This window comes from Theropithecus gelada, chromosome 16, assembly GCF_003255815.1.
Source record: "Theropithecus gelada isolate Dixy chromosome 16, Tgel_1.0, whole genome shotgun sequence".
Taxonomy (NCBI): Eukaryota; Metazoa; Chordata; class Mammalia; order Primates; family Cercopithecidae; genus Theropithecus; species Theropithecus gelada.
In genome coordinates, this window is record NC_037684.1 from 9,410,593 (window position 1) to 9,423,283 (window position 12,691).

General features: G+C 41.2%; 1 protein-coding gene across 2 annotated transcripts in view; it reads right to left on the reverse strand.

Annotated features, from left to right (window-relative positions):
• Window positions 1-12,083, reverse strand: part of SLFN12 (schlafen family member 12) — a 28,657-nt gene extending 16,574 nt beyond the window's left edge. The window contains exons 1-2 of one of the 2 annotated variants that reach the window (XM_025363743.1): window positions 11,798-12,083; window positions 417-1,495 (exon numbers count right to left, since the gene is read on the reverse strand). In XM_025363743.1, the coding sequence (XP_025219528.1) occupies window positions 417-1,455 (1,039 nt within the window). In that variant the 5' untranslated portion in view covers window positions 1,456-1,495; window positions 11,798-12,083. Of the gene's footprint in view, window positions 1-416; window positions 1,496-11,056; window positions 11,394-11,797 lie in introns of those variants that run through there. The other variant, XM_025363744.1, reaches the window with a different exon arrangement.
• Window positions 12,084-12,691: the final 608 nt, after the last annotated feature.

Consider the following 12,691-nt stretch of genomic DNA (forward strand, 5'->3'; position numbering starts at 1 on the left):
TCTGTTGCCCAGGCTGGAGTGCAGTGGCGCAATCTCGGCCGACTGCAACCTCCGCCACCTGGCTTCAAGCGATTTTCCTGCCTCAGCCTCCTGAGTAGCTGGGACTACAGGCACGTGCCATCACACCCGGCTAATTTTTTGTATTTTTAGTAGAGACAGGATTTCACCATGTTAGCCAGGATGGTCTGTGTCTCCTGACCCGGTCATCCGCCCGCCTCGGCTTCCCAAAGTGCTGGGATTACAGGCGTGAGCCACTGCATCCGGCCGAGGCAGGGAACTATTGATTGTATCCACCAGAGATTAATAGATTAGGTGCTGAAATTTGAGGACTATTGATCTTGCCCCAAATCCCAAAGAGAAAACCTCCCTGCCACCCAAGCCAAATGCATTTCTGTTGCGAATCCCCCGCTCTCAACTTGGTTCAGCCTCCACCATGAACTGGATCCATTCCTTCCTGGTCAACTGCATCACACGGTTATCTTTCACATGCCAGGAATCAGGCTCTTTAGCAAACACTGCACAGCAGAAGCGCTCCACTCTGAGTGCACAGACATATCCACAAAGACTTCCTTTATCATATACTTCAAGGAATTTGCATGAATAATTTATGTTCTTCCTCTCCATACAGAAGTGATGCACAGGCATCTTCTTAATGGACTTTTCAATTTCTCTTTCTAACTTATCGAGGTCACTCATCTCTGCTTTAAAGCCAATTATTTCTTTATCTTCATTTAAACCAATGAACAAATATCCTCCATCAGTATTTGCAAATGCAGAAACATACTGAGGGAGAATCTCTTTAATTCGTTGTAACAACTTTTCTGTCGAGAAGTTTTTAATTTCAACATGTGTGGATTCAGTAAAGGTCAATTTTTCTTCCCGATCAAGTTCTTTTCTGTCAAAAAAGCCCTGAGCCAAGGCCTTCATGTTACTTTCTTCTTGTATATCAACACGGGGCCTCCTTACCACCATTTCCGGTCTTAAGTACAATCTCCGTCTAGTCTTTTTCGTGTCTTTGAGGAACTGCAGTGCAGCAGCAGCATTCATTACTTTTGTAGACGTTATATCTCTTTTGTACAAATTGGAGCTCAAGGTGGTAATCCGCAGACCAGAGGTGTTCACGCTCCATGACTTCACAAAAATCAGAAAGTAATTACCATTCTGCATGAAGTCTAAGTACTCAGGAACAAATAACAGCATGTTACTAAAAGAATGTTCCAAATCTAGTCCTATTCCATCTTTTGTATAACTATAGTCTTCATTCTCAATTTCAGCCTTGATCACTCCCCCTCCAGAATTCAGCAGAGCACACACAGCTCGTGAGACACTTTCATTCTGCTTTTTTCTCAGTTTACTGTCCTTCATTTTCTTCCTGTTGTTCTCTCCAAGAGTGACTCTTCCCACATCTAGAACCAATTCAGCATAATTGGTTTCCAAATCAGTACTGACGTTCATTTTCCCAGCAGCTATGCAGTGTCCAAGCAGAAATTCTTTTCTGTAAAATAGACAGAGCCATTAGAACAGGACCTGAACTAGAAAGATAGCAAATTCTGTATTATGAGGCAAATGCAAAAAAAAATCCTGTGCAGTATATATTCCACTAGACTGGTAAGTATATAGGTATGAAGAACTGAAAACTGACAAATTTTGAGCTAAGACTACAATAATTTGTACTCCTACTGAATTTTCAAATTTGTTACTATAGTTTTATATAATGTATTCTAATTATGTAATCTCTTTATCTGCCCTTTTTCTCCTTTCTAGTCCCTAATATTGTACAACCTGTTTTCTCTCTCCTTTTCTTAAACAACACCTGGAGTGAGTTTATGTTTTTATCTTCTCAGTGAACCAGGCTTTAGTTATACATATTATTTCTACTTTTCTTTTTATTTTAACAATTTCAGTTTTTACCTTAATTATCTCCACTTATGGTGATAAATCTTTTGGAAGATTTCCAGTTAAGGTCTAATGACATCCAGCAATATGTCATGTTAATTATTTTTCCTTCTTGTAAGAATGAATTAGATTTACAAATTTTGGCCATTGATCTTAAGCAAAGTGGGCTAAGTCATTGTGCCTTTTTAAAATCTAATATTTGCATATTTTCAATAAGGAAAATTCTTATATACAAAACACCTGTGCTATGGTTTGAATGTTTGTGTTCCCCCAAAATTCGTATGTTGAAATTCTAACTCCCAAGATGATGAGGTTTTTGGGAGGTGATCAAGTTATGAGGGTGAAGCCCTCATGAATGAGATTAGTGCTCTCCTAAAAAGGACCCCAGAACACTAGCTCATCCCTTCCACTATGTGAGAACACAGCAAGAAAGTAGGCAGTCTGCGACGGGAAAAGGGCCCTCACCAGAACCCAACAGTGCTGGCATCTTAATCTTGAACTTCTCAATCTCCAGAACTGAGTCATAAATTTCTGTTACTTGTAAGCCACCCAGTTTGTGGTATTTTGTTATGGCAGCCTAAACAAATTAAGACAGTGTGCTTTAGTCTGTGTATCCCTAATCCATTAGCTCTGTTCCCTTAAAATCTATTGGGATCACTGCGTTGCGCTAAATGGAAAGTTTTAGGTTAAGAAGTATAACTTAAGTTCAACTCTTTTTAAGTGTAACTTACGTGTAACTTTTAGGTTAAGAAGTTTTTTTGTTTTTTGTTTGTTTGTTTGTTTTTGGTTTTTTTGAGAGGAGTCTGGCTGTGTTGCCCAGGCTGGAGTGCAGTGGCGCGATCTCGGCTCACTGCAAGCTCTGCCTTCCGTGTTCACTCCATTCTCCTGCCTCCGTCTCCCAAGTAGCTGGGACTACAGGCGCCTGCCACCATGCCCAGCTAATTTTTTGGTATTTTTAGTAGAGACAGGGTTTCACCGTGTTAGCCAGGATGGTCTTGATCTGACCTCATGATCCGCCCGCCTCAGCCTCCCAAAGTGCTGGGATTACAGGCGTGAGCCACTGTGCCCGGCCAAAGTGTAACTTTTTTATAACTTTTTTTAAGTGTAACTTAAGTGTAACTTTTAAGTTAAGTTAAGAAGTATAACTTAAGTTTAACTTTTTTAAAGTATAACTTAAGTGTAACTTTTAAGTTAAGAAGTTTAACTTAAGAAGTGTAGGTTTTCCAAGTGGCATAGAGACAATTGAGAATAAAGTCCATCATAGGTTGTAATTACTATACTAGAAAAGGAATGTAAAGGGGATCAGAATATTCCTGTCCACTGCTAGACCAATATCATGCAGATACTCAGCTAAGGTTGTGGATACCACCTGTGTCCATATAAATTCCTGATCACATGTAAACAACGTTAACATTGGAGCCCCAAACTATTTGGACAGTTGGGGTTGAATCCTTTAGTTCTTTGTCCATGTTTTCTCTTAGCTCTTTGAAGATATTTAAGACAGCGTTTGATTTTTATTTTATTAATTTATAAATAAAATCTTATATATTGATCATTTACAATGTGTTTTTTTGAAACATGTATATACTGTGGAATGGCTACATTGAGCTAACTACCGTATGCACTACTTCACAGACTTATCATTTTTCTGGTGAACATTGCTACTGTTTTAGCAACTTTCAAGAATACAGGCCCACCACGGTGGCTCATGCCTATAATCCAAGCACTTTGGGAGACTGAGGTGGGAGGATCGCTTGAAGCCAAGAGTTCAAGACCAGCCTGGATAACAAAACAAGACCACATCTCTACAGAAAAGTAAAATAAAATAAAGTAAGAATTGGCTGGGCACAGTGGTTTGTGCCTATGGTCCCAGCTACTTAAAAGGCTGAGGTGGGAGGATCACTTGAATCCAGGAGTTCAAGGCTGCAGTAAGCTATGATCATGGCACTGCACTCTAGCTTGGGCAACAGAGAAAGACCCTATCTCCAAATAAATAAATAAATAAATAAATAAATAAATAAATAATAAAGAATACAATATATTGTTAACTATAGTCATCATATTGTATAATAGAGCTCTTGAACTTATCCCTCCTAACTAACATTTTGTATCCTTTAACCAATATTTCCCTAAACCCCATCTTTCCCCAGTAACCACTATTCTACTCTATATTTCTATGAGTTTAACTTTGATAGATTCTACAAATAAGTGAAATCATGCAGTATTTGTCTTTCTCTGCTTGGCTTATTTCACTTAATATAATGTCCTCCAGATTCATCCATGTTATCAAAAATGACAGGATTTCCTTCTTTTTCTTAAGGCTAACTAGTATTTTATTATCTCTATGTACCACTTTTTTTTTTTTATCCATTCATCTGTTGGTGAACACTTAGGTTGCTTACATGTTTTGCCTATTGTGAATAATGCTGCAATAGACATGAGAGTACAGATATATCTTTGATAGATTGATTTCATTCCCTCTGGATATTTATCCAGGAGTGAGGTTGCTGAATCATATGGTGGTTATTTTCCTTCTTTTTCTTTCTTTCTTTTTTTTTCTTCAGAAACCTCCATACTATTTTCCATAATGGCTATGCTAGTTTAAATTCCTACCAATAGTGTGTAAGGGTTCTCTTTTCTCTACATCTTCACCATCTCTTTTTATCTCTTGTCTTTTTTGTAATAGCCATTTTAACATGTGTGAGGTGATTTCTCATTGTAGTTTTAATTTGCATTTTCCTGATGATTAGTAATGTTGAGCATTACTTCGTATATCTGTTGTCCATTAGAATGTCTTCTCTTGAGAAAAGTCTATTCAGATCCTTTGCTCATTTTTTAATCTGGTTTTTTTTTTCTTACTATTCAGTTGTTTGCATTTCTTATATATTTTGGATATTAACTTCTTATCAGATCTATGGTTTACAAATATTTTCTTTCATTCTGTAGCTTATTATTTTACTCTGTTGATTTTTTGCTTTGCTATGCAGAAGCTTTTTAGTGTGATGTAATCCCATTTGTCTACATTTGCTTTCATTGCCTGTGCGCCATTGGGATGACATCCAAAACATCACTGCCCAGGCCAATGTCTTGGATCTTTTTCATATATTTTCTTCTAGTAGTTTTATAGTTTCAACTCTTACATCTAAGTCTTTAATCGATTTTCAGTTGATTTTTGTATTTAGTGTGAGATGAGGGTCTAATTTCATTTTCTGCATGTGGATATCAAGAACATTGTTTTAAAATCTTTGTCTAATATGTGTGGTATCTGCCCTTCCTCAGAGAAGTGTTCTGCCAATTTACTTTCTTCTTTTGGATAGATCGTATTTTTCTGTTGTGTGTATGCTTTATGAATTTTTGTTGGAAACTGGGCATTTGAAAAAACAGCGATCTCTCACAGTCTTTGCAGACAAATGCTATGGCAAGGCAAACCTTCAATGATTGGCTAAGTATACTCTGATCTTAGAGATCAGCTTGAGGAAAAAGTTTAAGGTCTTCTCAGGTCTTTTCTGAGCATTTATCCTGCCTGGATTGAGTGGGGCTTTCTTGATTCCTCTACATACATGGCTGCTTTTGAATGTCTTAATTTCCCAAAGAATCTCACCCCACCTCCTCTTGTGAGCTTTAGATGGTTATTCTATGTCTCTAGCTATAATCTCTTGCCTAAGGCATCTGGGGGTCCATAGTCTCCTTGCAGCTTTCCTGAGCAGTGGCTGTCACTTCTCCTCACTTGAGATCTGAGTTAGGGGATACAGAAATGAATCCCTCAGGCAGTCCCCAGACAGGTTACAACATTGAAAATAAGTTTTACTATGCCCCATCAGTTCCAGGGAGGAAACTAGGAGCAGTGATGCTGCCTCCTCAAGACTAAGACCTTGCCGTGCAGGGCAAAAGGTTGGGCAAGGGTGAATAAAAACATCATGAAATTGCCTACAACTTTGAATGTTGCTTTTTCTTGCTTGGGCATTCATTTAGTTGCAACAGATCTTTGTTGTTAGTTCAGTCAGTTTTGGGTTGCTTTTGATGTTTCCATGGAGAAACAGAGTTGAAGCTTCCTAATCCACTATTTTTCTGGCATCATTCCTGTCACCATTTCTTTATATTAAATGCAATTCGATAATATTTTTAAGATTTTGCACCCACGATGTCCCTTTCTCCTATTCTTGTTGACAGGTAATGCAAATCAAGTAGCTTCATAAAATGAGTTGGGGATGCAAGCTGCGTTTCTATTATTTCACGTTTTACCCAGTATGAGCACCTTTTTGCAGTGAGAGAGTTGGTCACGGTCGGCCATACTGCCCAAAACTAAAATATACAATTTGAACCTTGCTTTTCCATGTATCAATATAGTATATACAATCAATTTTGCAAAATAATAATTAGCTATTATTTAAAAACCTTATTAACTGCATAATTTCATACATGGTATTAATGTACCATTATTTAACTACTACCCTACAACTGAACATTGAAGTTGCTTTCAATCATTCAATATAATTGTACTAGAATCTTGACTCTGTTATTTCAATGCTTGGGTATGCTAATCACATAGTCTAATTTTCATTGAGTCTAAGAGTGCCCTGGCAAAGCACTTCAATTATATATACAGATACGGTTCAGATATATATAAAGATGGTTAAATCGAGTATTGGAGGCCAGAAGAGGCAGACAGAAAAGAAGTCAGATTTCAGGATATAAGAAATAGAACCTTGAAGGGGAAAAATTATGTAAGAGAAGAAAGAGTCTGAATCTGTGGAAATAAAGGTTCATGGTGAAACATAAGGTTATACTTGAACTTGTGCCTTAGGTACATAATTAAGCTGAAATTAGGTAAGTATATAGAGTGTATATATACACACAGAGAGAGACAGAAGTTTGTAAAAGTTAAATTACTGTATTAAGTGACAAAAAGTTTAAAGATTTTGATATATATTATCAAATAGTTTCCCAAATAATTGTATCAGATTTTTCTCTAGCAAATTTATCTTAGTGGTGATTACAGCACTTTGCCCTGTACCTTTTGAGGGGAAGAGGATGTGGTATAAAAGCTATTAGAAAGCAGCATCTTTCCCTCAGTGTTTCCTGAAAACTCAGAGGGAACCAAGAGAGGGCTGCCTTCTAAGAGATATTGGACCTAGCATTCATTCAAATAGGCTCCCTGGGCCTGGGTCCGTAGAAGAAAGCATTTGAACATGACCCAGAGAGATTCCAAAAAAAGAGAATCTAAGGAAGGAGGACTTGACTCCTGGTAGTTGAACAACAGTGAAGCCAGGTAAGCACAATCATTGAAGTTTAAATTTAAAACTCAATAATAGTCTCAATATGGCATAATTACACAAGAAAGCAGAGGAAGATGTATATCTCTGCCATGCTGAGCTTTCTCCATAGTATTATAGCACAATTTGTGTTCTTTAGACCCAATTTCTTCACATTTCTTACACATAAGGCTGCCCCAAAGGCAAGTCCCTTCCCTGTTGATCAGACAGAAGAGATTCTCCATCTCTACCCATAAAGGCTGCAGGAGAATCAGTTCCGCTTCTAGCCAGGCACACAGTCCCAGTCCTACAATTTTCTGGTAATGCCTCACCAAGCAGCCTCTGCTCTGCTCCCCGATACTTTTTGCAGCCTCTGTAACTAGAGTCCTGTCCCCTTTCCTCCCAACCCACGTTTTTGCACTGTCTACATCAGGCCCAGCTCTGTGTGAACTTTTTTGGCTAACCCACCAGACACAGAAGGGGACAGAAATCACATCTCACCCTCAGATTGATTAAGGAGGGTGCCCATACCACTGGGAAACTTGGAACCCATGGGAGCTGCAGTTGAGCCACCTTATAGAGGACCCAGTGCTTGTGGACTAGCCTGGGATCCTGGCCACCCCAGTCCAACACCTGCAGCTGTGTAAAACTTTCCATAGTTCAAAATCACTGCCTTCAAGCATACATCTGGAACACACTCCTTAAAAATTTAGCTGGGGATTGAGCTTACCAAATCCCTAGGGCCTAAAACTTACTGGCCTCCCTTAAACTTTGGGTCTAGGTTTACAGGTTAGATGTTTCCACTGAAATCCTTTATACTTTTGACTATAGGGGAAATTCTATCAGATCTGCACTCACTATTTAGGCTATGTTGCTGACTCTCTTTAATGGGAAAGGAGACGGCATTCAGATCTCCTTAGAGTTATGTCAGAACAGCAGATTAGTAGGAACTGCACACAGGGTGGGACAGAAGTTGTAAGAGCTACCTCCTGGGAAACAAAAATCATGCAACACTCTTTGCCTTCCTAGGATGTCACTTTGCATTTAGTTCAGGACAGCACTGCTCTCATCCTTCCCACCTTCTAGATGATAAACCAGCAGAGTGTGAGGGTGCTTGGTTTTTCTTTTAGGATCTAGCAATGAAGTTCATCAGTTCCTGGTCACGTTTCATCTAAAGAACCTATTTCCCAACTCCCCGCATGTTCAGGACTCCAGGAGGATTGGCAACCCTGGGAGCTCTGGACACCCACCAAGCCCAGCCTGACCATAGAGCACTCTGCCCTCCCTGCCTCTCTAGCTCTGCTCGAACACTGCAGATCCCTGGCTCACTGGTCCCACAGCTCCTTCAGGTGCTCCCCAGCCCATGCAGGAGCAAAAGTTCCACCCAACCTATAGCTTCCAAGTCCACCATTCCTAAGTCCTCAACAGCCTGCAGTTTTGACAGAAGTTGCTACAGAGACAGGAAAGTTTTACCGATGGAGGTTGTGCTGGTCACTGAAACATTCTGTTTGCAGGAGAAAAACAAAAACTTGATCTGTTCTAGGATCTGTGTGTTTCCTTAAAGTCTTAGAATGAGCAACTCCATTTTGGTTTGGTTTGATCCGTTGGGGCCTAGCACATGAGCTCAGTCCAAAACACTGGCCTCTCATAATTTTGTTTTTAAAAATTCCCCCTTTTTGTTCAGGTTCTCACTTAGGTGAGCATGTAACCAAAATGTAAGGCCTTAGAGCTGCTCTCAGTTACCATCATTTTGGGTTTCCAGTCTCAGCATATCATTCATAGGTTACGGTGTCCTCATGATCGCATATTTATTTCACTTCTTACCATTCCAGTTGAAGAGAGACCATTTGACATTCTAGAGATGGCTGCATGCAAACATTGAAAACCTTTGAGAGAATACAGCGCACCAGGGAGCCTATTATTATGATGACTATTGGGAGGATAATACTGAGAGTCTGGAGGATGCTCCTTGCCCAGGGTCCCCATAAACCAAACCATCTAAAATTAAATAGATCAAATAATGAACTAAATAAAGAATCTACTAACTTAAGTAAACAATCTCTTCATTAATCCCCTACAACTGAATCTCTTAATCTTCATTTAATGTATTTCTCCATAGACTCCAAGTGCCAGCAGTTGCACAGATATTTCTCTGTTCGGTCAATTCTATCATAACTTTCTCAAAAGAATTTAAAGTCTGTTGTGTAACTATGGCCTTAACAGTAGATGTTCTGAGAACATCTAACCTATGGGTTTTACATTGTGAAGGGGTTAATTGTTCTCAGTGAACCATAAAAAACCTTCTTTACCTGGTGAAAGTACACTGTAGCATAATCATGGGAAAAGTTTTTATACAACAAGAAAACATGCATTGAAAATGGCATTGAATAAAATCCCTTTGTAAATGCTTAAATGGCCCATCGGGTAGCCAAATGTACCTGAAGCTTTGATTGTCTTCCCAGGAATATGAATTTGAAAAACCAAACATTGGTTATAAACTACTTTTGCAATTTATAAGTCAACAGTTTCCATGGTAGCTTGATTTTTAAAGGTCAAACTTCCTCAGACTTCAAAGAGCACTGGGGCCAAACAGCGCCAACCAGAGCCCCTGCTTAAGAACAGCAGCACAAGAGCCTGCACACATGCAAACCCCTCCCACTTTCCTATTCAACTGCAAACTCCAGATTCCAAACAATATTGGGGCCAAACAGTATTACAACTGCAAGAGAAAATTCTAAGGAGGGCTTAGTACTAGGCCTAAGAACCTCTACCAAAGGAATCCCCCTTGGAGAGGCTGAGGTCCAGAGGATCCCCCAGAGCATCCCCCTTTAGGGTCCAATCTTAGAGCATCAGACGTCTCTGACCTTAGGTGAGCACCAGTGCCACTTTACATGCTTTCCCTCCAGAGGCAATGGCCTACTGTGAGATTTCCTTTTGTCTCTGGATGAAGGCCTTGACTTCTAGCATCCTTATAATTTGATAAGCCCAGGCTTTCCCATGGTTCCCATTCCACTAGAGTGATAGCCATGAACTTTAATGAGAGGAAATGGAGGCTAGGTGGGCTTCTTTTGTCCTTAGCCAGTAGAGTAGGGGAAGGGAAAAATTTAACACAAGGAAAAAAGGTTTAAGTCACCTGAAACACGTGTGAGTTCGCCCTGGAGAAGCTGTGTCACACATAGGGATCAGGGACCACAACCAGAAAAGACGGAAAAGATACATGCACACATATGTTTATTGCAGCACTATTCACAATTGCAAAGACTTGGAATCAACCCAAATGTCCATCAATGACAGACTGGATTAAGAAAATGTGGCACATATACACCATGAAATACTATGCAGCCATAAAACAGGATGAGTTCGAGTCCTTTGCAGGGACATGGGTGCAGCTGGAAACCATCATTCTCAGCAAACTATCGCAAGAACAGAAAATCAAACACCACATGTTCTCACTCATAGGTGGGAATTGAACAATGAGATCACTTGGACACAGGAAGGGGAACATCACACACCGGGGCCTATAGTGGGGAGGCGGGGTGGAGAGGGATGGCATTAGGAGATATACCCAATATAAATGCAGCACACCAACATGGCACATGTATACATATGTAACAAACCTGCATGTGGTGCACATGTACCCCAAAAATTAAAATAAAAATAAAAAAAAAAAAAAAAAAAAAAAAGTCCTTCCCGCTTCCGGGCAGGGCAACCATCCCCATTCACGCCTTGGCCTTCAAGGCAGCACTGGAGAGTAGCCCCTGGCCAGAAACCTGCAGTCACCTGCGTGTCTAGGCGCTGCCCACCAAGGATCCCAAGTTGGAAAGGAAAAGAAAAAGAGAGAGATTCCCCTGTATGGAGCAGAAAGGAAAAGGTAAAGAACAAAAATAAATCCCAGACTTCGGGCTTACCTCCTGGCTGGCTTGCCAAAATATGTTACCAGTGAAGAGCGTCCAGGTTCTTGGCGTGTTGAACAAAGAATTGGACAAACACAAACAAAGCAAGGAAAGAATGAAGCAACAAAAGCAGAGATTTATTGAAAACGAAAGTGCATTCCACAGGGTGGGAGCAGGCCGGAGGATAGGGGCTCTCAAGAGCCGGGTTTCAGAATTTCCCGGAGTTTAAATACCCTCTAAAGGTTTCCCACTGGTTACTTGGTGTGCACACAATGTAAATGAAGTAGGAGCCCGAGATCAGTCTGAATGGTTGCAGAAAGCGATCAATCGCAAGTTGAAGTGAAGTTACAAAGTTATGCCCTGTGCAAACATCTGATTGGCTGCAGAAAGCGAAGTTACAAAGTTACACTCCTATGCAAATGAAGACTTGGCCCTGGAGACTAGCCTGATTGGTTGTGGGAGGGGACCAATCAGAGGTATTTTCAGTTTTTCATCTGTCACTTAGGAAGGGAGGGGTCGCAAAGGAAGTAGCCTCTGGTCCTTTTGTTACTTGAGTGTGGAAAGTTGGGGTTTTCCTCCAGACCCTTATTCTCCTGCCCTAGAAGGGAGAGAAAGCAGCCCGGGATAGGGCTGGGGGGTCTTCCCTGGAGTGGTGGGGTTGTGTTACCGGTGCCCCACCTCCTCCAGAGCCAGCAGACGCCCCAGAAATGAAAAACTAAGGCTGGAAGGTTTAGCGATGGAGCAGGATCAACTTACCAGCTCGCGCTGCTCCCTAGAAGCTGGATTCTTTGCAGGTGCAAGCACACCCCAGATGCCAGCGTGGGCCCTTGAGCAACGGGAAGTTAAAAACCTACGAGAACAGCTCTGAGTGATCTCTAGGGCGCTCTCGTTTCATTTTCTTCGATGAGTATTTTCTAAGACAAAAAGGAAAAAAGGTAATTTAAAGAAAACAAAGAACAAAGGAACTTGTCAAGGCGCAGGCTACAGTCCGTCGGCTCACTCTCCACAGAGTGTAAAGAATGTGAATCCTGGCCGGGCGCGGTGGCTCAAGCCTGTAATCCCAGCACTTTGGGAGGCCGAGACGGGCGGATCACGAGGTCAGGAGTTCGTAGACCATCCTGACTAACACGGTGAAACCCCGTCTCTACTAAAAAAAAAAAATACGAAAAACTAGCCGGGCGAGGTGGCAGGCGCCTGTAGTCCCGGCTACTTGGGAGGCTGAGGCAGGAGAATGGCGTAAAAACCCGGGAGGCGGAGCTTGCAGTGAGCTGAGATCCGGCCACTGCACTCCAGCCTGGGTGACACAGCGAGACTCCGTCTCAAAAAAAAAAAAAAAGAATGTGAATCCTTTTCTGTTTTCCAGCCCTCCTCGTCCCGCCCTCCGGCTGCCCATTTCCCAGAGTGGCCTGCATTTCTATTGGGCAGTTGGCGCTCCGGAAGTGTCCACATTCTTTATTATCGACTCTCCACCTTTGCGCAATTGTCACTATTTTGGTTCATCAAAATTGAAGAAATACCAGGCTTTCTTACCATGCCCTTAAAGGGGTGACTCAACCTTTCCAGCTTTCCTCGCATTCCCAGAGCAGCCCTGACGCCCTCTTGCTTTTTAAAAAGCACGGTGGCCACCGGGAACCAAGTCAGACCAGCTGT